The sequence below is a fragment of the Spinacia oleracea genome, chromosome 5, assembly GCF_020520425.1.
Source record: "Spinacia oleracea cultivar Varoflay chromosome 5, BTI_SOV_V1, whole genome shotgun sequence".
Classification (NCBI taxonomy): domain Eukaryota; kingdom Viridiplantae; phylum Streptophyta; class Magnoliopsida; order Caryophyllales; family Amaranthaceae; genus Spinacia; species Spinacia oleracea.
Genome location: NC_079491.1, coordinates 30915943 through 30943415, shown reverse-complemented (window position 1 = coordinate 30943415; position 27473 = coordinate 30915943). Strand labels below are relative to the sequence as shown.

The 27473-nt window shown below is 34.8% G+C and overlaps 3 protein-coding genes across 3 annotated transcripts; 1 reads left to right on the top strand and 2 right to left on the bottom strand.

Annotated features, from left to right (window-relative positions):
* Window positions 1-269: 269 nt before the first annotated feature.
* LOC110800517 (dihydroneopterin aldolase 2) lies at window positions 270-5715 on the bottom strand. Its single transcript, XM_022005825.2, has 3 exons — window positions 5377-5715; window positions 1676-1880; window positions 270-793 (listed from the first exon to the last, which is right to left on the bottom strand). Exons 2-3 carry the CDS (start codon window positions 1870-1872, stop codon window positions 598-600), a joined length of 393 nt encoding a protein of 130 aa, XP_021861517.1. The 5' UTR covers window positions 1873-1880; window positions 5377-5715; the 3' UTR covers window positions 270-597.
* Window positions 5716-10795: 5080 nt separating this feature from the next.
* On the top strand, window positions 10796-14557 carry LOC110800520 (protein BOLA4, chloroplastic/mitochondrial). The gene is made up of 3 exons (XM_022005829.2): window positions 10796-11164; window positions 11740-11807; window positions 14213-14557. Exons 1-3 carry the CDS (start codon window positions 10874-10876, stop codon window positions 14361-14363), a joined length of 510 nt encoding a protein of 169 aa, XP_021861521.1. The 5' UTR covers window positions 10796-10873; the 3' UTR covers window positions 14364-14557.
* A 33-nt stretch (window positions 14558-14590) lies between these two features.
* On the bottom strand, window positions 14591-16569 carry LOC110800519 (protein STRICTOSIDINE SYNTHASE-LIKE 3). The gene is made up of 3 exons (XM_022005827.2): window positions 16079-16569; window positions 15408-15680; window positions 14591-15329 (listed from the first exon to the last, which is right to left on the bottom strand). Exons 1-3 carry the CDS (start codon window positions 16405-16407, stop codon window positions 14750-14752), a joined length of 1182 nt encoding a protein of 393 aa, XP_021861519.2. The 5' UTR covers window positions 16408-16569; the 3' UTR covers window positions 14591-14749.
* Between the last annotated feature and the right edge of the window lie 10904 nt (window positions 16570-27473).

Sequence of the window (27473 nt, the reverse complement as noted above, 5' to 3'; positions counted from 1 at the left end):
GTTCAAGACCCATTATTTTCGGGTCGGGTCGATTTTTGACAGGTCTACATGTATCTAATCAAATTAGAATACATATTTTGATTGCAATGGACGATTTTTTAACTGGGGAGATCTTGAAATTGAGGTAATTTTTTTCCTCCTGTTTTTTCAAGCCTTTTCATGCAGTTTGTATTAAACAACTACTTCTCCCTTCAAAAAAAACAAACAAAAAAAATACTACTTCTATTTTGTACAGATTGAACAGAATATAGTTAACTATTTCGTACAGATTGAACAAAAATATAATTAAACATTTCATACAAATTGAACATAACAGAATTAAGTGTTCCGTACAAATTGAACCATACACCGAACCAATATTTATACCTTAAAACTCAGGATTGTACATTTATACTGTGATCTGCAATTTGCACACAAACTGGTATGATCATAAGAAGAGACTGGAAAAAAGATTGGACTGCAAACAGCTGACTGCCCAGAAACTCAGACCAATATTAGCTTAAGATTCAGCATTACATGTTTAAACGCATCGGACGGACAGGAGAAAACGCAACAGAAATATTAATATAAAAATAAACAAAAGGGAGCAAGATCATATTATTCAGCGGATCTTGAGCGGAAAATTTCAATTCCCAAATAATCTATCTGGCCATGAACTGCAACATGAGGCTTTTTAACCTCTACACGTACATCAGATATTTGAGGGAACTTAATAAAGGTAGTAGATGCAATTTGGTGAGCTACACACTCCAAAAGATCCCGAGAAGTTCCCTCAACTACCTCCTTCACTATCCTGTAAATTTACACAAGGAAAAAAAATTGTCACTGTAGTACCAACAACACGAGAAATATGTAATCATGAGAATACTAATTGAACAAAAAACATAGTCCAGACTCCCTTATGTAATAAAGAAATGCCTGATCTTTAAAATTTCAGGTAGACAGTTTCGTCGACAAGACCTACTGATTTTCCCAACAGACTGTAGAGTGTACACTCTTGTTTAGTGATAAATTTGGAGCCAGTAGAAAATTGTAAACTTCCACAAGGGTATTCTTAATCGAACTGATTACTTGAAACATACGGGAAGCAGTTTCTATAAAATTTCTCATGTTGTGACATAAAAATTCTGCTGATTCACAGTGCACGTTCTTGTGCGTGGGTTAAATAATACTTCGTATTAGATGGAAAATATGAAAATGAGAGGAAGAGGAACTCAAAATGTTAAAATTTATAAACATACAACTACAAGCACATGGCAAAGTATCGATTGAAAGTAATACTCAGGGGCGTTTGGTTGGGGTCTTCAGGAAAGGGAAAGGGAATGAACTTGTATAATTCCCTTTGTTGTTTTTTGTTTGGCCTTTTTTGTCATTCCTCCCCTTTCCCTTTCTTCGGTTCATTCCCTTTACCCTGTGTGAACCAAACGCCCCCTCAATAGACTTGGATCATTTTTCTCAAACAATGAAAACACTTCGGGTAATATGGAAGGCTAAGCAAGTACCTACTTACACACAAACATGAGTACATAGTTGTGTTAAAGCAAAAAATTCATGTTATGGAATCCCGCAACCAATTCATCCCTAAGCAGGCTTAATTGTAAGCTTACTTCTATGTACAATGTATCCTAGTAAAACCTACAAAACTCCCTAAAATTATGAATTATTAATTACTTACCGATAAATCTCAGAGTAACTGATAGTGTCAGACAAGCAGTCTGATATGCCAGCCTTGCGAAGATCCATCCAGGCATCCACATCCACTACAAATTTCTGACCCAATGTTTTTTCTTCAGGTTTCACTCCATGAAAACCATGAAACTTCAACCCCCTTAATACTAGCTTGTCTCCTTTCATGAGTCGAGCATCGTCCATCTTAAAACCTACAAATCAACATCCATTTTGGTTTAACTGTTTAAGATATTGGTTTCGTTGGCGAGTGAGAGTTTGATGTTTCATGCATTAAAATAAGGATGATTTGAAGCTTGGTTCTAATTCAATTTTTACTGTATTTAGACTAGAACAACAATTACTTTTATATAAAAGGGGAAATGTTAATTTTATTGGGGAGGTTAAGATAGTGAGGAGTTGAATAATTATTAGTGATGCTTTTTTTCCTGATCACAGAAAGGAGGGAGTTAATTATATCACCTCCAAACGTTACATGATTTATGGAAATGCAACAAATGATTTCCTCGGACCCTCAACCAAGAAAAGTCAAGTAGATTGAAAAGAAACAAAGGAGATGTCGATCATCTTGGGCTCTTGGTGTCCTAAATGACCTATTTACGGTTGTGTCTTGATAGCAATGGTGGAAGGATCCTCCAAAAACTTCGGACCAATTTAGTTTATTAAAAGGATCCTTTCAATACCACCACCCATTCCCCTATCCACAACCAAGTCAAAGAAAACGAATCCATCAGTCTCCCTTCTCTTTTCTTCTCTTCTGTTCAAACCCTCTAAACAAACACATTGTTAATTTAAAATATAATTGGCCAACCATCTATGATTGCAATTTGCAAGATACATTATTTCCCTGTGATTATCTCTCTTTTTTAGGGGGGTTGATGGGGTTGGTGTTGTCTTTTTCTATTGCATATCATAGTAGTTGGGACAAATCATTGCAATAAAACTAATTTATTAATGTAAATCAAACACTCATGGAATCACCTGTCTTTTTTAGCAAGGAAACTACAGTTGTTGAAGCAAACAAGCCCATACATGGTTTTTTAAATTGTACCATTACTGATTTTCAATTGAAACATAAGATAGCATTTTCAATAGCGGAAAACTAACCGGAACAAGATACATGATTTACTTTTTATTTGTTGAAAGATCAATCATATACGTAATTGAAAGACTGAATTTTCCATCAAATTGTGAAAAACTCAACAAACACAATTACACAAAAAACCCGGAATTTGCTGCTCCACTGAATTGAAATGATTCTCCAAGAAAGCAACTACTTCGTATCGGAGTATATAATTTGACAATAACATATAAGGAGTAGTTCCTCCGTTCTATATTAATTTATTCGTTACCTCAAATAGAAGTTTCACATTAACTGCTACATAACCATATATAGTAAGTTTTATCATAAAAAAAATCTAGAATTCCAACCAAACCCCACTAACTTGTATACTCTCTCATCTCTTGAAGCTTTCCCCTCTTTTATGAATTAGTGTTCTTCGTGTTCTTCAATGTAACCCAGAAAATTCAATTCTTTCTCCTCCAATCAATTTTTTAAATAAAGAATATCGACTAATCTCCAAATGTAGATAATTGAAGGTTTCCATTCTGATTATGTTTTTGGTTTGCATACTAATAATAACACGATCTTATTAGCTTTTTTTTTTTTGAAATATTAATTTGTCTTTTCTAGAGAAAATATCACTTCAAACCAAAAATATATAACTATTTATTTATCTAATCAACTACAAACTCCGATTGACATTTGTATAATGTAGATACAATATTCATATAAAATATCCCGAACACATCGCGTGCATAAACACAAGTCTTGTCTTATTACTCTGTAGAACATAGCGGAATTTATGTTTTTTGTTGTTGTTATAGTGTCAAGTTTGTGTCAATACTCTCAACTCATATACAACACAAATTTTGTGTCATTGCGAGTAAATTTGTCTTCATTCAGCCTTGTAAAATGGTTTGGATATGATTATTGTAAACTTAGAGCATGTTTGATATGAGCTTTTAAAGAGCAAGAAACAACGTTTGGCAATGTTTGGTTTATGGTTTTAGATAACACTTACCGCTCCTAACCCCCAGAGGTAACAGATTTTTACCTGCGCAATCTCCAATTTCTGAACATCTTAGTTCTTTCATCTCTCTATCCCTTAGTTCTTCAATCTTTCCCAATCTCTCAGTTAAATTGATATGTAATTTCATTCTACTTGATCTTTATTCTTTATTATCTGATTCAAGTTCTTCCATTTCATGGATGATAATAGCGATGTAGTGACGAACTTAAGAAGGCGAAAAATCTCAATAGTAAAACTATCTTCTGGGATTTAGGTGTTAAGGTTGTTGAATTTGAAATTGAGCAAAAAAATTTGGAAATTTGCAGAACCAGTTTTTCAATCTAAAGGATTACAATCTACAAATCCTCCTGCTCTCAAATTCTTTATTTTATGTCATAATTTTCACTTTCTTGTCTTCCTATAATTTGTCCTCACCCTTCTATTGTTAAAGTGATTTCATTCCTGAGTTGGAAACCGAACAGTCTATAATAGTAACAGTTGTTGTTACCTTCCATATTCCACTCCACTCCACTCCGTTTCCAAATTTTATACCAAAACATCCCCTTAGAGTTATACGGAGTATCTGATTCCGGAAACTTCTATCCCAAACTTTAAATTATTTTCCGGATAAATATGCTTGACCATAAGCTAAAACTATTACAAATTTAGAAAGTATAACAAATATCCGCCATTAGAATTTCAAATTGAGGAACAGATGAGTTCGAATTTCCAAAATTGAAGCTCGAAACAAATCGGAAGAAGATTACAAGAAGAGACGCAAACCAAATGCAAGCAATTTAAAACAACGAATCACAATGAAATCGATTCAAATTCAAATTCAAATTCAAACTCAGAAAATCAAACAGACAAACACAAACAAAAAAAAAAATCGAAGTAGAATACTTACAGGGAATGTCGTCAACGATAGACGTAAAAAATGCGAGATTTGAGAGCAGTGGCGTATCCAGGAATTTTATTTTTACCTACTTTTATATATATATATATATATATATATATATATATATATATATATATATATATATAAAATACCTACAAAATTATTACTATGGCTCTCTACGAGTTTTCATGTTTTGATATCGATCTATAACATCATCCAGGGGAACATCTAAAAACAAATCTCTCCCTAAATAAGTAACCAAACAATCATTCAACATTTGATCTCCCATGCTATTACGCAATTTATCTTTCACTTGCGTCATTCCGGAAAATTTTAAAACAAATTCAAGTAAAAAATGTTGAAATGTTGAAAATTAAATTGAACAATTAAAACAAATTCATGAATTAAATGTTGAAAATTTTAAAACAAACTCAAAAATCTAAAGAATGGGGATAACTCTTCTGTTATTCAATTTTTTTTACTTCATTTCATTTCATTTGCAATACCAATTCCAATCAATCATAAATGAATTAAAATCCTGCAATAACCAATCTCATAAATCATAAGAATACTAATCTGAGATTCTCAATAATATATCAATTCCAATCAGTCAATCACCAATAATGCAATAACTGAACTTTTGACTAATTAACATGAGAAATCAATCATAATTCATAAATTGTAATAAAACATGAAGCAATTAGAGATTTAGAGACCAACCTTGCGTGAGCCGGTGAGCGTGAGTTGCGTACTTGCGTCCTTGAAGAATGGACAGGACCGAAATACGAATGGTGAATGGTGACTCGTGAGGTGGGCGGCTGCCGGAGTTCCTGATGGGAACGCGTTGAGGTGGGTGGCCGCCGGCGGGGAGGCTTCTCTGGCTCACTGGTTGGGCTCTCGCGACCTCGTGTTACTTGAGGAATTGAGGTGACTGGTGACAATGGATGCGGCTGATGACTAATGACTTGAGATACAGAAAATTTTGAGAAAGAGAGAACTAGAGAAGTGTAGAGTGAAGCAGGTCAAATATTCGGCCATATTTCTTTTTTGATAATTAGTTTTCCCGTTTGTCGTCCAGCGCTATAGTTTCTAAATGCAGATATTACTTCTTTTTTGTGAAAAATTAGAAAGGTCATAAGTACCCTTTTCAATGCATAAATGACTTTTTTTGTAAAAAAAGAAAACCTAACATGAATTTGTTAACTGCACGGTTTAGGAAATGCCACTAAACAATGTAGATGTATATAGAGAATTGTATTTTCCTGTCATGGTGCTTGATTTAATCCCAATCTATTCAATAAATCTCCCGCTAATACTATGAATATCATCCGTTTATACCAGATTACCATATTTTCATAAATTTTGATTGCATTTGCTTAAAAAATCTCTCGTTAGTATGGTTGCATTTGCTCAATAAATCTAAACCATCGCAAATCATGATACTTTTCTACTGGCTTTGCGGTTCACGGATGCTGGCAGTTTATTTTTAAAATGTTTTTATAAGTTTTTTGGGGTATTTTAGTCATTTCTAATTCTGTGTTAAGAAATTAATTTTTGCATTTAGCAAAACCCCTGGGTAAACATGAGAATGCAACTTTCAAACAAAGTAGTGAATGTGACATGTAAATACTTCAAGAACAATTCACACTTTTTTCAATGACGGGTATCAGTTGTTGAATCTTAGTTAAATAGATGCAAATATTTATGTTATTTGATGGTTAAAAGGATTATTTCATCTAATTCATGTCCTTATATGTGAATAGGAATCGCGCAGGGTAAACAAAAGTGTAACTATATACTTATATATAAATTTGAATGACAGATTTTTGTTGCTAAATAACTAATACTTTTATCTTATTGATATTGTTCATGATAAGGTGGTTGGAAAATGGAAAAGAAAATACTTAGTTGCAAATTTTTTTTTATTCAGGTGATTGTATATTTATATATAAGTCGTATGCTTATGTATGAATTTCAAATGCTTATGTTAATATATTATTAGTGTTTAAATTTCATATGTTGATATCTTTACCCCAGTAACGAATTCTTCTATGTCATCTATCTTTGATGTTGTTCATGAAACTAAATTTAAAGACATTTTTTTTAGAAAACTTGAGAATTAGATTGTTACGAAGTAATTCTAATATTTAATAGTTAAAACAATTATTCATCTAATTCATGTTCTTATATGTGAATTGGAATCGATTATGGTAAATATTATGCAACTATTTGCTTATGTATAAATTTCAATGACTGACTCTATTGCTGAATAACTAATATATTTATCTTATTGATAATGTTCAATTAAAAACATAGGTGATTGAAATATCTGTATAGGAAAAGGAAAAAAGAATAACTTAGTTGCACTTTTTTTTTTTGAGATGATTATATATAAGTCGTACGCTTATGCTATAATATCATTAAGTGTATAAATGTTAGATGTCTCATCTTTACCCGAGTAACAAATTCTTCTATGTCATTTATCTTTGATGTTGTTTGTGAAATTAATTTTAAAGACATTTTATATAGAAAACTTAATAATATTATTTGTTACGAATTACTTCTGTTATTAGATAAACAAAAGGATCACTTATATAGTTCATATTCTCATACTTCATCCGTTCCGTAAATATCGCACCATTTTATTTTTTACACTATTCACACTACGACTTTGGCCATTTTTTATGATTCATGCGTAAGAAAATTTAGTCATGTGGGGTCATCTTAGATTAGTATCGATATGTATTTTCTAAATATCAATTTATTTATTCATTTATAATTTTTACTTACACACAATTTGAGATATTAAGAGTCGAAGTAATGTGTTAGAGGAGTAAAAGTCAACCATGGTGCCACATGTAATGAACGGAGGAAGTATGTGAATTGGAAGCGTATGGTAAATATTGTGTAACTATAAACTTATATATAGATTTCAACTAGCTTTTGAGCCCGTTCATAGAACGGACGGTTGTATAGTGGTTGTTCAGATGTCTTTTGAAGTTTTAATTAGTGAGTACTTCTGATTTTTGGTAATATATGAATTAAATAGAGGCGTAATTTGAAGGTTGAAAAAATATAAAAATTATATGTTGAATAAATATTGGATGTTAAAGGGGTGGAGTGGAAGAGACTAATGAGTATATTAGACTATTAATAACTTGATGTTGAATAAGGAAAATGGAGTGGAAGAGGCATTAGAAGTTGTAAATCATAATAACAATAAAGATAAATTAAAAAACAAGTAAAACAAAATAATGGATGAAAAGAGAGATGCCACAATGAGATGCCACATGGCTTCTAATAATGTATGGTGTTCCTTTTTAAATACTAGGTATAGACTAGGTATAGATGACCGAAGGGAGAAAATATTTAGTTGCAAATATATATTTTTATTTAGATAATTATATATTTATACATAAGTCGTATGCTTATGTATAAATTTTAAACTTTTAAGCTAATATATTATTAGTGTATAAATGTCAGATGTTGATATCTTTACCCAAGTAACAAATTCTTCTATGTTTTTTTTGACGTAGTTTATAGGGAACTTAAGAATTTGTTTATTACGAAGTACTTTCTTTATTTGACAATTAAAATCATTAATTATTCATCTAATTATTGTTTTTATATGTGAATTAGAATCACTATTATTATCGTAGAATGACTACATCTTCATTATTCTTCATAAAGAATTTTAACCAATGGTTTAATACCTATTGTAAGATTTCATCACAAATGCATATATGCATGGTCAAAAGTTAAGAAAAATGTTAAAAATATCTATACAATCCAATTTGTACGTGATTTTTGTTGTCAAATAAAAGTTATACATGTTAGTATGTTACTCATCATGATTTTGGCTTAAAAAATAGTTAATTAATTAAATAATTTTATGAAAAGCGTAATTTCTTTGGTCATATACTTTTTCTTGTTTTATAGATGATAGATTGGTCATTATAATACTGTTTCTTGTAGTTTTAAGTCATAAACAATTTAGTACTAGATATGCCTTTTTTTAACAATTTCGTGCATTATGATGGATGAGAATGATAGAATCTCGGTTGCATTAGTGCTTTAACAATAACATATGATTTAAAAAATTTAGTAGAAAGGTCTATTATAATGTGAAAAATGTTATACAAACTAGAGTAGCAAATGACATATGAACATCATTTTCATCTTATCTCTTTAGTTTCTACAAAAAAATTGTAACAAAAAAATGAAGAGCTTGATTAGTTATTACGGGGTAATAAACATTTTGAAAATATTAAGCAATAAAAGGGATAGGTTGAAACTTTAAAATGAAATGATAGATTGAGATCCACCAATTAAGTGTTTGATAATTGTAAGATCGTAACTATAAAATAAAGTGATATTGTATTTGTATAATTAGTAGCTTTTCAACTACAACCAATAATAATTCTCTAACATGGTCATATATTAGAGATCACATAAAGGGAGAGCGAAACATATATTCCGTATTGTATTTTGAGTGATTAGAATGGGGAGGGTGTTAGTTCCATTCCCAACTGTTACACGCATACCTTCACATAGTACTCTCGTGTTTTCAGCAATGCCTCCCCACACATTAGAGCTTCCAGCTTTCGGGACGAACATATCCACATCACAACGTCCCTTGGAATACTTGTAATGCAGCACACGCGACCATAATGAGTTTGGTTCCGTGAGAGTATGCCAACCTAACTTTGTTAAGTATGTTGCGTTTGCTTGTCTAGCAGATTTAGTGGCAATACCCCCACTGCCTACAGGCTTTTGAAGGTTCTCCTAAGAAAGGAGATTGTGGTGCGCTTATCTTCATGTCTACCCCATATGAAACGCCTGGTTTTCTTGTCTATTTCATCACGAATCGATCTTAGGATGTTAGCCGTTTGCATAGAGTAGGTGGCCATGGTTGAGATAGTAGCTTTTTATAGTGTGATGCGACCCACAAGTGAGAGATGTTTGGATTTCCAACCTGTTAATTGCCTGTCTATCTTCTCACAAAGGTGACTAAAAGTCTCCTTGGTGACCCGACTTGTAAGTGAGGGCATTCCCAAGTATATTCCAAGGTCAAGAGTAGCTTCCATCCCCAAGGATTGACAAATTTCATGTTGTGCAGTAGGGCCTGTGTTGTTAGAAAAGTATACCCTTGATTTTGCTAGGCTGATTCTTTGTCTAGAAGCACCTCACGAATTACAGTTGCTTGATCTTTAGTGGCTTCTACAAACAACACCACGTCGTCTATAAAGAAGAGGTTGGATAATACAATTAAATACATGCCCATTTTGGCTTGATGTAATTGGTTTCCAGCGATTACCAACAATTGCTTTCTCTATGATTTGGTATAATCTTTCCATGCACATCATAAACAGGTATGGAGAGAGGGGGTCTCCTTGCCGTATCCCCTGAGTAGGCTTAAAACTCTCTGACGGTTCACCATTCCATAAGACTCTTAGTGAAGCCGAAGTTATACACTCCATAATGATATTTATCAACCGGAGGAGTAAATTCATTTGGAGCATTGTATCGCGAATAAATGAGCATCGTAGGCGATCGTAGGCCTTTGCAAAATATTTTTCAGTACCATGTAACCTTTAACTCCCTGCTTCTTTCTCATGGTGTGTAACACTTCTTGAAACATACCAATATTAAAAGTAATTTGCCTCCCTGGGACAAAACTAGCTCGTGTATTCGAGATGAAAAATGGCAATACTATCCGTTGTAGTTTTGTAAATTGTAGTGAAAAGTTGTTTTCTACAACGATTTCGCCGAACACCGTTTTACTTATTTTTAGTTTAAAAAAACAAAGTAGAAAACCACAACATTGCCGAACGCACCTTTAATATTTTATTTGACAGATTTTAATTTTCTCTTTTCTTCCAAATTTCTCTAATTTTCGGAGGAAAGAAAAGTAAAACTTTTATAAAGGGAGCTAATTCCCTTCCTTTCGTTCCATTTCCCATATAATATTTGGAGCCAAACACAAAGAACGTTATTTTTTCTTTCATTTTTTTATTTTCCTTCCTATTCCTCCCAACCAAATCCTTACAAAAAAAAAAAAATTAAGAACAGGAAATTAACGGTTGAGAAAATTTTGGGAAATAAACATCATCAGATATTCAGATAAAAGCGCAAAAATACCAAATTACATTACCAACTTTGAAATCTTAAACCCCTCTTTCTCTCATTTTTTTGCCCCCTCACTCTGTCTTCTTCAATGGCAATGGCCGTGAAACAACTATTTCGGCCGTTCGCAACCACAATCCGATGTCGGTCGCAGCGTCTCATCCATTCGGTTCAACCCAAGTTTGCCTTTTTCCACTGCTCCACTTCCCATAAAACCCTTCTTTGGTTGGGATTTTCTGAGTTATCACCCGTAACTTCTTCAACTCCCCTTCAAAGCAGGAACAGTCGTAGATTCAGTACTTCAACTGGGGCTTCGACTCCCCATCAAGTCAACGATTCAGGATCCATTGACTCACCTTTGATGCAATCTATGGAAAATAAGGTCCTTTTTGTTACTTGCTTAAGTTCTTGTCGTTTTTTTAATAAATTACTTGTATATATTTAAAATTGATGACTGATTTGAGGTGGGCTTTTCTCCTATTTTGTTTCCCATTTAGTTTTAGTTGATTTATGGATTCCTGCAATTTTCTGTTTTTCTTATTGATTGTTGTTTATGAGTACTGCTAGTGTGTACTAGGAAGAACTCAATTGAAGAACGGTTTCAATTATAAGAAATGATATTAGAGTTACTTTAAGCAAACTCAATTCTTGGGTTATGTATTCTGAAGTTTGAGCCATCAAGGAATTGAGTTTGGGTTGAGGGCTTTGGAGGGTTTCTGTGGAATTAAGGAGCATTAATCTCTGTGATTATGTAGGTTAAGCAAAGGAAGCTAACAACATTGCACTCGGTCAATTTTCTGTTCTGTACTTGTGTATCGTTTTTGATTTGTACTTGAGTAGTATAGCTCGGTGTTGGGTTCTGTTGTATGTTGTATTAGCAGCTGATCCTACGGTATGTGAAGTCCGTTTTCTGACATTGTTGGTTTTCAATCTAATGTGAAATTGTGTTTGGAACAGATTAGAGATGAGCTGAATGCTGAATCTGTTGCTGTAAAAGATGCTTACGGTGATGGTCGGCATGTCAGGTAAATTGCTTATGCTTTGTTTAACTTAGACTTGTTCGGTATCAGTCTATGGATAGTTTCAGGAAAAGGTACTACAATTGGAGGGGTATAGTTGTGCTATGACCTTAGACAATAGGAACCATGCCATGGCAAGAGTGTTGCGGACTTGGTCGATTTCTTCCTTCCTGGATTTTTAATTTTTGGGAGTGGGGTATGATACCTAATGTTTCGGCATGTTTGGATTGTTCACTTGTGTCAAAATTTATCTTGCAAATTTTCTTACCTCACTCATAATCGTAAACATATCTCAACACCTTCTAGCAATTGCCCAAATATTGCTTTATTGTGGGATTCTTATTAAGTGATCAATCTGTTTGTCGCCTTCATTGATGACTCTCAAATCATTGACATGCTGGTTTCCTTGGAAAAGGGCGTAAGATGAACTGTGTCTTTTGTTTCTGGTCCTCCATGCTTAGTTGTACTAAGTATATATTTGTGCACTGGTGGAACTGACATATTGAATATTGAGGGTACTATGTCATAGTACTTCTCTGAGTATTTAGAGATGAATGTGAAGGAAAATAGACGATAAGGTGCTTGAATGAATAGTGGATAAGATTGGATGAAAACAGTTACATTTATCTGTATAAACAGACAACGTGAAGGTTCCAAGTAATGAATGTTGTGCTCAAGAAATCTAAAGATAAACTAAATACAAGTGATCTGAAATAGGTTCATAGCTGTCTGTACTTTGGTGAGTTATCCTGTGTTAAAAAGATAATTTCCAACAGCAAAACATCATCATCCCTTTTAACTATGTTGTAAGTACAATATTCTAGACTGCCAGACTAGTGCCTGACAATTTGTCGACTACGTCATATAGAACGTTTTTTCTGACCTTCCATTTGCAAGATAGGTTTTAGAAATTATTCCTTCTCTTGGGGTCCTTGGGGAGGAGGAACGACCAGCATATGGATAATTTTGTCACAGACTCAAACCCTCCAATTGAAATAATTCCATGATTGTGGAGAGCTCCCTAACTTTATTTGCAAAGGAGGCAAACAAGCTGTGCCATACACATAGAAACTCCACGCTTGTTGACGTGGGACCCACTTATGTAAACAGTAAACAAGCTTAGTTGTTAGAACCTTCCTCTGTTGCCTCATTCTGTTACCAATCCGAGAAACATGCTGTCCTCTGTTGCCTGATCTCGTTGGTCTTCTGCTTAACAAAGTTAGAGCAACACCAATTTTTTGGCCTTCCTGTTAGAGAGGCACAATTCCCAGCCGTCGTTGAACAAAGTTGTTCATGTGTTCCAGTGTTTGTTCCTCTCGAGAATTTATGTACCATTTCATCAAAGGTTACCTGATATTTTCTTCTTAAAAATATGAAGTCGTCCCCACTAGGCAGGTTCAGAATGTTTTGACATTTTGTTACACCATATATATTTCAGCAGAAGTAGCTAGTAGAAAATTTGAAATGCCTTGTCTTTTAACTCTTTTTTTACATGTATAGCAGAAAATTAGAAAGACCTAGTTTATTTATTTTTTGAATAACTGTCTTTTAAGTCATGGTTCTACTCAGTTTCAACTTCTTCTGTCCCGACTTGGCTTTCACACTGTCTCAAAACATAATAATTAACGGTACGGCATAGTCTTGCAATACCCTTTACAACTCGTTTGGTAGCCGGCCATAAATGGTGCCAATGAGAATGAATTTGGGTGTAATTTTGTAAGGAAAATCAACATTTATTCCCATGGTAATGTTTACTTGAGTACTTAACTCAAAATTATCTCTTTTTCTTCATAAATTTCCATTACCATTTTGGGGGAGTGGTATACTGGTATTGGGTGAGAATGCAAATTTATGAAGAAAAACACCATGTTTCAGATAGGTTTCATTACCATGGACATTAATACATTATGATGTTATTTTTCTTGCCAAATATTACTTAGATTTATTCTCATTCTCACCATTTATTACCTGTTATCAAACGAGCCGTTACAGTAATTATGTTTCTATACGCTCCCTGTTATTTAAGTTGTGGAAAATCAATCATATACCGCTACTAATTAACAGAAGAGAATTTTCCTATACATCCAAAAAAAATTTTTGACTATTTATTTTAGACTGAAGGAGTTATTTGGAAGTACAACCAAGCTTAATCTAAAGCAAAATCCTCCTCTCCCTCAAACTTTGGAGGCCTTCTTAGGTTCCGTATACCTTTGGACATAAGATTCTCATACTCCAATTATTGTTACTAGTTACTGTAGTTTAAAAAAGACGTGACTATGACTGAAAGGTTGATTGCGAGGCAAGAAATTTATGTGATTTCTTCCATTTCCTCCTCCAGCTATGAAAAAAGTAATCAGGAAATGGATGCGCTCATGTTTACTTATAGTGTTTTATGCCTTATTTTATGGCAGCATCGATGTTGTGTCTTCAGCATTTGAGGGAAAAACAGCTGTAAATAGGCAGAGAATGGTGTACAAGGCTATATGGGAAGAGCTTCAGAACACTGTGCATGCAGTCGACCAGATGATTACTAGAACACCTAGTGAAGCAGCGGACAAGTGATATTATTTGGATTAGTAATTAAAACTGGTTGTTTGATTTTGATAAATTAGCTGGATTGTTGTAATTTTATTTGGGCATGAAATAAAGTTGGTGACATTTCTCCAGCTTCTGATTTGGTGTCTTTGAAAGGTGTAGAGTATTTGTGCGAGCTAATCCTAATGAATGGTTTTCATGCAATGATATCATTTGAGACATTTATGGTCCAGGTTAACAAGTTATGACTACTCTGAGAAAAACAAGAGTATATTGTACTTATTATGGTCACGAAACAGTTGTATAGAAAAAAAGAAGGCAGGATGTTTCCTTTGTATGAACTAGTCTACAGTTAAAGAGCATTGAAATCTGTAAATGGTGGGTGTTTGGCACAGATGAGAATTGAGAAGGTCTCAGGCGGAGGTTGAATCCAAGTCATAAACAGCAACAAATGGCATTAAGACACTACCAATCCAGAGTTTGCCGTCTCTTTCCTCGACTTCGCTGACAGCTTTGACAACCTTCCCCGGGGCATCCTCCAAGACCTGTAGGACCTGACCTTGAGGGCTATACTTGATGATGATACCATGTGGCCAGCCTCCAATGAAGAACAAGAAGTGATACTTTGCTTTAATTGGCAGCTTCAGCACGAAATTCCTGAATCTAGGGTTTGCTGCCATCAAGTGGTTTGTCCAGCTGCGTCGACAGTGCAATGCCACCCAAAAGTCACCATCTTTGTTGGTCCTAATGTTGTCAGGAAATCCAGGCAGAATTGCAAATACTTCGGTGGTTCCAACCTTGTCCCCTTTCAACCAATATTTGATTATCTTTCCAGAACCTTGGCAGAAGAGAAAGAAAGAGCCATCCTTGCTGAATGTAATACCATTAGGAAATTGGATGTTTTTCAGAAGAACACTAGTCTCTTTGGTCACTGGATCATACTTGAAGATCCTCCCACCATTCTCTCCAGAGAAAACCAACTGCATGAAGTTCCTGACACCAAACACCATTATTATGTTACTATAATTACGGAGTATTAATTAAGCAGCAGTTAAGGACATAACTACTGACCTTCTCTTATACTGAGAGCTACTATCTGTGAAATACACATTCCCATCATCATCAATATCCAAGTCATTTGTAAATGTTAAAGGTACTCCTTCTGCTTCTGTTACAAGGGATGTCGCCACACCTCCTTCTGCTCCTACCTTCATTAATCCAAAGTAGGCATCTGCAATGTATAGATCACCACTCTTCTTGTTGAATCTAAGCCCCAGTGGTCTACCACATATATGCTCGTTCTTAAGGTAACCAAAAGGATTTGGCTGTGGATCACATACGGACCTGAATTTCCCAAACACCACCACTCACTCAACATATTTATTTATAAACTCGTTAATGTAACACCTTCAACATGTGTATTCTTCAACAGAATTGAGAATTCACAAGCTCGTTTCTCACATGCTTTTCAGATAGATACCATATATACTCCCCTACATAAACAGTTAAACATCAGAAAGTGGTTTAACCATAAACAGTTAAACCACTTTCTGATAACAGATTCCATGACAAAGAGGATTTTCTGAATCGAAAGGGGTGACTTTTATGGTATTTGAATAACTTTTATTTTTTACATGAAAAAGTCCGGCCATAACAAACACAATACAGAGTACATAATTCATATTCCATATAATAAAGTAGCGAGAAACACAAACTATAAAACAAGAAGAAGAAAGGGTCACCGATTAGCAGAAGTAAAAGCGAAATCGGTCCAATTGGTGCCATCCCAAAAGAGAATACGGCCATCAGCAACACCAGTATACGGGCCACGACCAAGTGGGTCAAAAACAAGGCTTTCGGGTCCTTGAATTTGACCCAAAAACTTAATTTCCGAATTCTGCAGCAGATTAAGTGGGTCTTTGTTAGTTGGGATTGAAGAAGGATCAGGTAATTCAACCTCATGGGATACAAAGTTTGGGAACCCGTGGATTGCACTGTGGTTAAACGGGTCTAACCCGCAGTAGATTGCTAGTGCAAGCAGCAGCAAACTCAACACCATTCGGGCACCCATTGTGCGGAGAAAGAGAGAGAGAAAATGTGGAGATGGGTAGTTGGTGTAAAGGGTGGTCTACAAATTTTCGTAGGTTCGATCAGTTTATTATTTTTGCTATTGAAATCAAGAAAGGCAGGTGTGAAGCAGAAAGCTTATGAAATTAAAGTTATATACACGCATTTATTTAGTCCAATGCACACGCTACAAATTAAACTAAAGGAATATATTATGTATGTAACGTTATTACGGAGTATCTCCTACGGGGTCGTTTATCGAATTGCCGTTTGCTTCGAGAAATAAGGATAAGAGCGAGATAATATTAAAAGAATTCATAAGTGCGATAAAGATAAAAACAACTATTTTCACAAGTTTGGTAATTTAGGAATAAGATTGATGGATAGTTTCAACCTCCTCCGTCTTAGGTCCTATCCTGATCTTTTCAATCTCATAAAACTTATCCGTGGACTTTTATTGTTACTCATAAAATCTATCCTTGAACTTTTACGGATTAATTATTATATCTTATTATACTTTACGAAATATAGAGTACTTTTTATACACAAAACCGGAGATAATATTTTAAGAAATACAGTACTAGTATAAACTAAACACGTTTACAACTTATAACAAAAAGGCTATGTCAAATAAAAATAAAAATACAGAGTATTATGGCAATATAGTCCTACTGTCAATAAAATACTACGGAGTACAAAGTGTAATTGATTAATTGATGGAAATCTGTATGGTACGGAGTAATGGAGTATAATTCATAAATTCCCGATCATTTATAGTCCTAACCCGTAAAAGAAAGTAAAATTGGAAAATGTGGATACGAGCGTCTATATCTTGGTGGATCGATTCGAAATTTTGGCAGTTCAACATTTACTATGATTTCTTGAATCATAGTAAACGAGTCAAGAATCATCATTGTAATATAACAAACGAGTCAAGAAAGGCAGGTGGGAAGCAGAAATCATATGACTAATTCACTATATATATTAGTTAATATTTTCTGAATGAAAATGAACATAGATTTATTATTTCAATAAAATGATGTAAATATAGCATTATTGACTCGCTGTGTTGTTTGAAAATTTTCACCTTAGAATTGGTTCCATCTTCCTCAAAGTATAACTATAATGACTATACATAGAATTTTTTCTTGTTACCTAGCTAGGTTTTTGTAATTTATAAAGGAATTTGCTGGAAATTAAGGCTTTTTTTTTGGTACAACATTAATAAAGGAAGGAAGGGAAGAGAAAAGAAGGGAAGAGAAAGGATAAAAAAAAGAGAAAGGAAATTTAATTAAAAGCTGTCAAATGATTTTTGTCCAGAGAATCTGCCAGCTTGTTCGTTTCTCTTCCTCGAACAGAAGTTGAATCCTTGAAAAGTGTTCCTTGAGTTCCCTACAATCCATAAAATGTTAACAAAGCATCAATTGTAGTGTTATCTCTTATTTGCTCCCTCTTAGTCTCTCTCTTCATCCACCTCATCACCACTCTTAATAAGAGTTAACTATCAAAAACCCCAAGAAATAACTAACTCTTATACACTATCTCTTATGTAACTTTTTCCTGTTTTTTTATTTTATTTTTAATGCAAAAATATCAAAAATAAGCACAATGCCCCACAATATTCCACCTCACCCCCTCTTATTTTCTAAGAGCTACCTCTTATTTAGAGAATGTCATAATCAATCTCTAAATAAGAGGGAGCTAAGAGTTACATCTTATTTGCTAAGAGTTAGCTCTTAGATTTTCTCTCTCCTTAAGAGGGGGCTAAGAGCATCAATAGTGGTGCTATCTCTTATTTTCCAACTTTTAGTCTCTCTCCTCATCCACCTCATTACCACTCTTATTAAGAGTTAGCTATTAAAAGTTCCAAGAAATACACTAACTCTTATACACTACCTCTTATTTAACTTTTTCACATTTTAAATTTAATTTTATAACAAAAATACCAAAAATTAAGCATGATACTCCCACAATGTGCCACCTCAACCCCCTCTTATTTTCTAAGAGCTACCTCTTATTTAGAGAATGTCTCCATCAACCTCTAAATAAGAGGGAGCTAAGAGTTACCTTGTTTTTGCTAAGAGGTAACTCTTACAATTCCTCTCTCCTTAAGAGGGGGTTAAGAGTCATCTATAATTGATGCTCTAAAGAGTTATCTAGTATTGATGCTCTTAGTTGGTTGGGATGCAACTCTCATTCTTTATCCAAGGATCAATTGTAATGCAACATAATCACTTGAATATTTATCTTATACGGTTACCATTCTGGGAAGCAGTTAAGCATATCAGTTACTATAAATAGCAGTTTCTAAAAATGGAAATATGATTTTCTTGATTGTCAGTCAGTCACGGATTGTTCGTAGCATACTTAGGAACGCTTAGTTAAGCAGTGTTTGGTTTCATCATCGAACATACCGCATCGGGCCTATGGACAAATGTAGGCATCTACATTAGCCCCCACTTTGATTGAGTCTGGGCAAGCCGATAATCAAAGTATTGGTAGATGGAGTGCGTCTAGAACTTATTCCGGTTAAGACTAAATTCAAACGAGGGTCTCGCGAGCCCCCGAGTGATAACATTTGACTGAAGGGTCATCACTAGCTAGGAATGCCGATAGTTCACTCACGAGTCATTGGGAATCTACTGACTCGAACTGACTTCTCACAAAGTCATTGAAGACGTTCAAAGGGTGAAATGAATTTTTTCGAAAATAGATACTCCCTCCGTCCCTTAATACTCGCACCGCTTTCCTTTTCTGGCCGTCCCTTAATACTTGCACCGCTTCTGTAAATGGATTTTTTACCAAAAATATATTATTTCTCACACTTATCTAATAACCCACTTACACCCCTACTCTCTACAAAAAATCATTTAAAAATGTACACCCCCCACCCCCCACTCACCACTCCCCACCCCTTACACATTTTCCACTAACTATATTAAAAAAATACCCCACTTTCAACTAACACCCATTAAATTAATAAGTCAATTCAAGTGTCTTAAACTCCGCAACGGTCAAACCGGTGCGAGTATTAAGGGACGGAGGAAGTACTTAACTTGATTTTCTTTGAGGACGGAATACATGATATGAAATGACAACGAAATACAGAATACAGAATACAAAATACGGAATACAGAATGCAGAATGACAACGGAATACCGAATGACAACTGAATACGGAATACAAAATACGGAATATAGAATGCAGAATATGGAATATGGAATACAGAATACAAAATACGGAATAATCAATGGAATACAGAATATTGAATACGAAATACAAAATACGGAATACAGAACAATCAACGGAATACAGAATACAGAATACAGAATACGGAATAATGACATTTTTATTAACGAGGAATGAATAAACCTCGAAACGGAATACAAAATAAAGACATTTTTATTAATGAGGAATGAATAAACCCCGAAACAGAATACGGAATAATGACATTTTATTAACGAGAAATGAATAAACCTCGCAACGGGGAACATAATGATGAAACTTTTTACTGACGAAGAATGAATGAACACAAAACTGGAAACTTATAGATTTATTTTTTTTGGGAAAAAATTCAGTAATCACTTATAAGAAACGAAACCGTTACCTGAATGGGTTACGGTGATTTCCAGGAATATCGCTGCCTGTTGGCTGGCTAACGGAATAGTTTACTATTAATAATAATAATTTTTTTTTGAAATACCTTTATTTTCCTGCGGGAAGAAAAATGGAAACAGTTAAGCGGTTATTTAGCGAGAAATGGGGCGAAGTGGCCTGTCATTTTGTCTGAAAAAAATATTGGTGCGCTGGAAAATTCCAGCGCGTGCATGGTTGCGCTGGAAAATTTCCAGCGCTTGCTTTCGAGCGCTGGAATTTTTCAGCGCATATCTTCTTTTAATACGAGCAACAACGACATTTTCGTTGTTGCTGTTCGTTTTTCTTCGAGTTTTTCTCAACGTTCTTCATCAATTTTGCTCGGATTTGCTTGTTTTCTTCACCAAAATTATTCCCAAGTCATTCTAGATCACACATATGTAAGTAATTTCGAGTTTAACTTGAGTTTTGGTTTAATTGCGAGTAGAAATCGGTGTGAAATTTAATGCTCAAATTGAATTGGGGTTTCTTGATTTTGCCTAAATTTCTTGCAATTGTTTGCTTGCATGTGATGCTTACAGTATGTATAAGTGCCTAAGCATTTTAGTTTTTGCAAGTATGTTGTTTTTGGGCAATTTTGAACTTGTTCAAAAGTATCCCCCAAGTGTGTCTACGAATTGGTATTGGGGCACAATGTAGGTGTTCTTGGTGCATTGCTTGGGGTTTACATAGTCCATTGATGATAGCAAATGCAAGAATTTGATATTCGGTGTGATTTATGGTCAATTTTGTATGTATGAATTTTATTACTAATTTCGAACTTAGTAACATGTTCATACCTAGGGAACAAAATTGTTTGATGGCCATGCTTGTTGGGTTCAGAATTATTTTGGAATGTAATTGTTCACATTGATGGCTTATGGTATGATGCCTTATGGTTTTTTGTATTCTTTGCGAATTATAGCATGTCAGGTGATTTTTCGTCGAAAGAGGGGGATACTTCAGACTACGTGGTACAACCACGGGTAGTCCCTTTTCGTTCGATGAGGCGCGAGCCTACTCGTCGGACTACTCAGGCCTCTCGGAGGACGAGGGGTGGCTCTTTGACTCCTCCGCTGGAGCCTACAGGAGGAGGGGATCCTGACTCTGAGGAGGAGGCGGCTTGGCTGGGCCCTATTGAGTTCGACGGGGTTGATCTGCACAACTATCCGGGGCATCACGTGGTGTCCCGGTTTCGGGCCGGCAAAGCTGGGCCAGACACCGCTTGTCGGCCTTATGGGGGGTCCGTGTCTATGGAGCGCTTGGCGAAACTGGACGAGCGGACATCTTAAGGTAGTTGAGGAATCCCCCTTGTTCCAAATTGTGTGCGTTTTTTGGGAGGTGGTGCGCCCTAACGCTTCTAGGCGGTTCTTTCGCTTGATTCTGGAATGATGGTGGGATACCATCAACACTTTTCACTTTCCCTGGGGGGAGATGTAATACCTCGTATTTTTCCATATTTATAAATATATTTTATTATATTTATAAAGCATTTTTATGATTTTTAGAATTTAAATCGCATTTAAATATTATTTAGGAAAATTTGGTAATATTAATCCAACCTTTGGCCGATTTTCTTTTATTAATCCCACCTACGACATATTTTTTAATAATCCCACCTTTACTACCCGACGACTTTTATTGGGCTTAAGTGGCCGGTAATCGGTGAAAAAGTCAACGAGATGGTGATGAATTGATGATGATGACTGAATATATCGAGAGAGAGTACTGCCATGTAGAGAAATAATGCCGCTTACAACAGTTTTATGACCTGTTGGGCCCAATAAAAGTTGTTGGGTAATAAAGGTGGGATTATTAAAAAATATGTCGTAGGTGGGCTTAATAAAAGAAAATCGGTCAAAGGTTGGATTAATATTACCAAATTTTCCTATTATTTAAATGTATTTTTAATTAATTAGAATATTTATTATTTTAATTAATTACAAAATGAATTTATTATTCGAAGTTGGGAATTAATTGGGTTTCGATTTTAAATGGTTTGACTTAATTCTAAGCCCAACTTGTTTTAATAGTTGAGCCCAACTAAGATTTCTAATTTAAATCCTTAATTCAAACCCAACCATCAAAGCAAGCCAAATATCTAATTAACTCTCTCTCTCTCTCTCTCTCTCTCTCTCTCTCTCTCTCTCTCTCTCTCTCTCTCTCTCTCATACCCGGCTCCCTCTCTCTCCCTTGCTCGTCCCTCCTTGCCCTCGCCCACGCACAGCACAGCCGAGCCTTGCTCGGTGCTGCCTTCGGCCGTGCCTCGTCGCCCAGCCCCCAGCCAAGCACTCTGCTCGTGCTTCATCCGCACACTCGTGCACTCTCTCCCTCGCCCTTGCTGCCTTGTGCTGTCGAGCATCGCACACCCCTGTGCCTTTGTCCCTCGCGAACTCCAGCGCCCACTCGCGAGCCTTGATCGCTCCTCTCCTCTCCTTCGTGCCCGCACAACACTTGCACATCACTCGCACAGCCTCGTGCCCTTGTCGAGCGCTGCGGCTGCCTTGTGCTCGCATAGCCCGCGTGCCTTGCTGCCCCTGCTACCTTCTTGCGTCGCCCAACGCACATACACAAGCACCCGTGTGTGTGTGTGCCGTGCTCTATACCCCGTATTGTTGATCTTTTTGCGCCCAATCACATCCAATTCGTGAATGTACCGTGCTATACGCCGATTTGGTATAATCCTATTCTTCCTAACCGTAGGGGTGTAAAATTATCATAAGATAGTATCCTACTTGGCTAATACGGAGTACTTGGCTATATGTGTTACACCATGTTTATAAAAATAACTTGTCCATAGCTTAAAGTTCTAATGATATTCAAATGTAAGATACTTTAAGACATATAATTGAAGGTATCGCTAAACTCATAAATCATACATAATCATTAGTCATAAATAGATAAATTATTAGTCCAATTTTTTTTTATTGTATAAATATTTAATTTTTAAAACCCAATATAACAAAACAAGCGTCACCCACAAGCAAAAGTTGAAATATATTTAATTACATAAAAAACAAAATGACACCCGTGCATCAACTCCGATCATTTTTTTTAATGCATAAATGTCTAATTTCTACGACACGATATATCAAAAAAAGTGTCAACCAATAACAAAAGTAAAATAATAATTAATGACATAAAAGATAAAACAAAGCTCGTGCATCGCACGGGCTTCAAAACTAGTAGTCATTAGTAGTAAAGATATGTTACCAACCTAGCCGCTTCCCCTGTTTCTCCCTCTTTTCTTCTCTTTTTTTAGGGTTTATAAAAATCAGGGTTTTCTAGGGTGAAAATAGCCAAATTTCTTTAGAAATTTGGTTATTTCCGCCACTTTCTATTCAATTATGTTTTTTATTTTTTGCGTTATATCTAAATAAAACTACAATTTTTTTTTAGTGTAGTAAGTACCTATATGGTGGGTTTGATTCTAGTTAAGTTTTGTGCGTTTAGTTTTGTTCTAGGTTGTTTATTTGTTAAAGATTTGTGCGGGATCGAAGAGATAGACAATCTTTCCACTACAATCAGAAAAATCAGACGGAAATCATATTGTCACGGCTATAACAGATCTATAAGCACCCTCGTCGAAAAAGGCTGTAAATCACAACGATATAAAAGAGGGTATACAGAATGTTTGATATACTACGATCGTAGCTATAGTGAAAAGGAATTTTTATTTGATTCGATTGTTATGTATTTGTTAGATTCAAATGTGAAAAGGAATTTTTATTTGATTCGATTGTTATGTATTTGTTAGATTCAAATTTTTATTTAGATGTGGTATGACCTTTTAGCAATGAATTAATTTGATTATAATAAAAAACATGTTACCAATTCATGGATCCAGTTTTGGATGGGCTTCACCTTGTTGCCCATTTGATGTCAATGGGTCTTTTTACAAGTCGTTATTTGGCAAGGTGACCTAGGTTGAAGATACATGGGCTACCCAAAGAGTGCGCATTTTCAATAAGGAACAGTCTAAGGGCAAAATCATCATCACGTGATTATTGATTGAAGTTGCAAAAAACTTAGAAGGTTGGGCAATTTCAACCGAACTCGATGGATATCCATCCATCGCATCTGGATATATGGATAAAATCCCATAAATAAGTTCATGCTTGACGGATTATGCATGGATGGATCAGATGACGGGTGGGTCTGATACGGATGAAATTGCACCCTACCAGGCCACTACCGATCCATCGACCTATTATATTAGTTGTGAGATTTAATTATCATCATTTACCTTCTTAACATATTTGCTATTGTAAATAAAATTATACTAGACATAAGCATAATACATACTCCGTATAATTATCAAGCTTCGTAAAAGTCATGCAATTGTTTTTACAAAAAGAAATATATTCATGTGTACTATATGTGGACTATGATTCCAAATTGCAATACTCTAATGTGTCATTTTGAATTGTTTTTATATGCGTTTAAATATATTTCACCTGGTTCACACCCAGTCCACTCGAATCATCCGTATATGGTGGATGGAGTACTTCACATGTAATGGGTGGATTAGATGACGGATAAAATGTCATAGATGAATGCGGGTTAAGTATCACCCGATCCATTGCCATTTGCCACCCTTAGGTACATGAGACAAAAAATCTTACATAAATTGTACTCCACCTTGCTAGAATCAAGCAAAGGTTAATTATGTCCGAAATAGACCATGAAATTGTCCGCTATTTCTATCTATATTAACTATATCTAAATGCACATTATGTATGCTAGCTTACTACTCCGTCCGTCTCTTTTTGTTCTTTACGTTTTCCTTTTTGGGTATTTCAAAATGTTCTTTACATTTCCTTTTATATTATCTCATAAATGACTTAATATTTTATCAAATTTTATGTCCAATTATTATTTTAACCAATTAAATTTATTGGGTCATTTAATCTTTCACACTTTTTCATTGGGACATTAAATTTTTCTCATTTTCCAATATCAGAATTTTGATAAAAGTGAAAACATTATAAATAAACGTAATTATCTTGTTTAAATAAAAAAATTGAGGAATCTCGATGCAAATTAATTAATCGTTAAAACGCGTGAAAAATATCAAACGTAAAAAACAAAAAGAGCCGAAGGGAGTAGGTAATATAAAGTTCAAAAAACATGTATCACAAATTCACAACTACTTAAAAAGTATGTTGGGTATTTTAAGTGGAAATTAAACTCCTCGAGAGTTAATTTATTACTACGTATAATAAAATAAGGAAAATTGGTTGTTTATTACCTTAAAGTATATTACTTTTGTAATCCTTTTGTCTTGGAATGCTCGTAATTGTTTGACTTTTTGCACTATTTACATAATTTATTTTGACTCTATTTTATTTATAATATATGAAAATAAGTGTTAGCATATACTCCCTCCGTATTTTAAAAAGAGATACACTTTCTTTAAACGGCTGTATTTTTAAAAGAGATACACTCCTTTTGTGACATGTTTTGGTTTCCACTTCCATTATATTAATATTTCTCTTTTTCTTGTTGTCCCCACACTTACTCACATCATCTTTTCACTATAATAAATAAATCACACACTACCATACTTTCATCTTATTTTAATAAATTCAACTCACTCTCCTAAAACTATGTCACGGTCAAAGTGTATCTCTTTTTAAAATACGGAAGGAGTACATATAGTTGGCTTCATCTTAATATATATTTTCAAAATATTAATATTTTATAAGTTTTTATAATATATAATTGAAGATATTGGCGGTCGAAATTGTGCATTGGCAAACGCGTCCATTCAAACCGTAGCGAGTATTCCAGGATGGAGGGAGTATTAACTACTCATTCCGTATTTTAAAAATCGATACATTTTCCTTAAACGATCGTATTTTAAAAAGAGATATACTTTCCTTTTTCGACATGTTTTGTTCTCCACTTCTAATTATATTAATATTTATCTCTTTCTTGTGGTCTTCACACTTACTTACATCATCTTTTTACTGTAATAAATAATTCATTCACTACTACACTTTCATCTTATTTTAATAAATTCAATTCACTCTCCTAAAATTACGTGACGATCAAAGTGTATATCTTTTTAAAATACGGAGGGAGTAACTTATAAAACCTTTTTTTTTAATAATTTACTACCTTCAAGCATGCTTTTGTTTTTTAATCACCGCCTTTACACTTTTCTCATTTTAAAATCAAGATATAACTTTCGTTTCTTTATCGTTTGAAATAATACAAAACTCATTCTTCAAATTTTTCTGTAAGGAGTTATAGAGAACGATATTTCAAAGCAACTCGTTTGACACTTCATAAATAGTTTTAAAATTCACAATTTTTTATTTATTATTATGTTGATCTTTTACAAAAAATCGCAAAACATGGTCTCTTAGGATTATTTACAAATAAAATAGGAGAATGGGATTTTAAAGAGAAACAAAGACTCAAGCTTTGGTTTCTTCTGGAAAAACGATTCCAGAGTTTTGTGTTCTTATTTCAATGAAATAGAATTCTGTGTGTGTATTTCTGTGTGTTGCGGCTACCAACACATGGATGCCCTATATATACAAGCATCCTTCTTCTAAACCTACATTACAAGGTGCTAAGCTGTACAAAGAGACAAACTATATCCACCTAGGATCATGCACCAAATCAGTAAAACAAAAGGACAGAAAGTGAAGGAAATAATGCCCTTGGTCCAAGTATGCATTCTATGTTAAGTCTAATAAATGCGGTTCAGTATTAATTAACAAGTTAATAATTCAGTGAGATCAAGTGAGCTGAATGCCTAGCTAGAGGCCGCTTCAGTTCAAGTGGAATTAATGATATTAATCCACAGCTTACTCTTGACTGAGCCCGTAGGGTCACACAAATAGTACGTAAACGGATCAAGTATTTAATGGCATTAAATACTCTATCTATGGATATTCGGAACCGACGGATCTTGGTTTCAGTGGGAGCTGAGATCGTCACAGGCAAGAAATGAATACTCCGGAAACGATGATATTACCGGAAACGGAAATATGGATCGTATCGGAAATATAAATATTATCCAAGTCGTAGATGTTGCCGGAAACGGAAACATGGTACGTATCGGAAAATATTATCGGAAATGGAAATATTACCAGAATCGGAAATATTGCCGGAAACGGAAATATTGTCAGAGTCGGAAATATTACCGGAATCGGAAAATAATTCCGGAAACGGAAATATTAAATATTTGTTCGAAACGGAAATTAATTCCGGAATCGGAAATGTTAAATATTGTTCGTATCGGAAATGAATTCCGGAATCGGAAATTTAATCGGAAGCGTATCGTACGAATAAGCATCGGACGAGGCCTGCCGGACGAGGGCCCAGCACGAAGCCAGGTCATCGCCCAGCAAGCCAAGCGCGCCGCACAAACAGCCACGCCAGGCCCAGCGCAAGGCCAGGCCCAGCAGGCCGTGGCAGCGC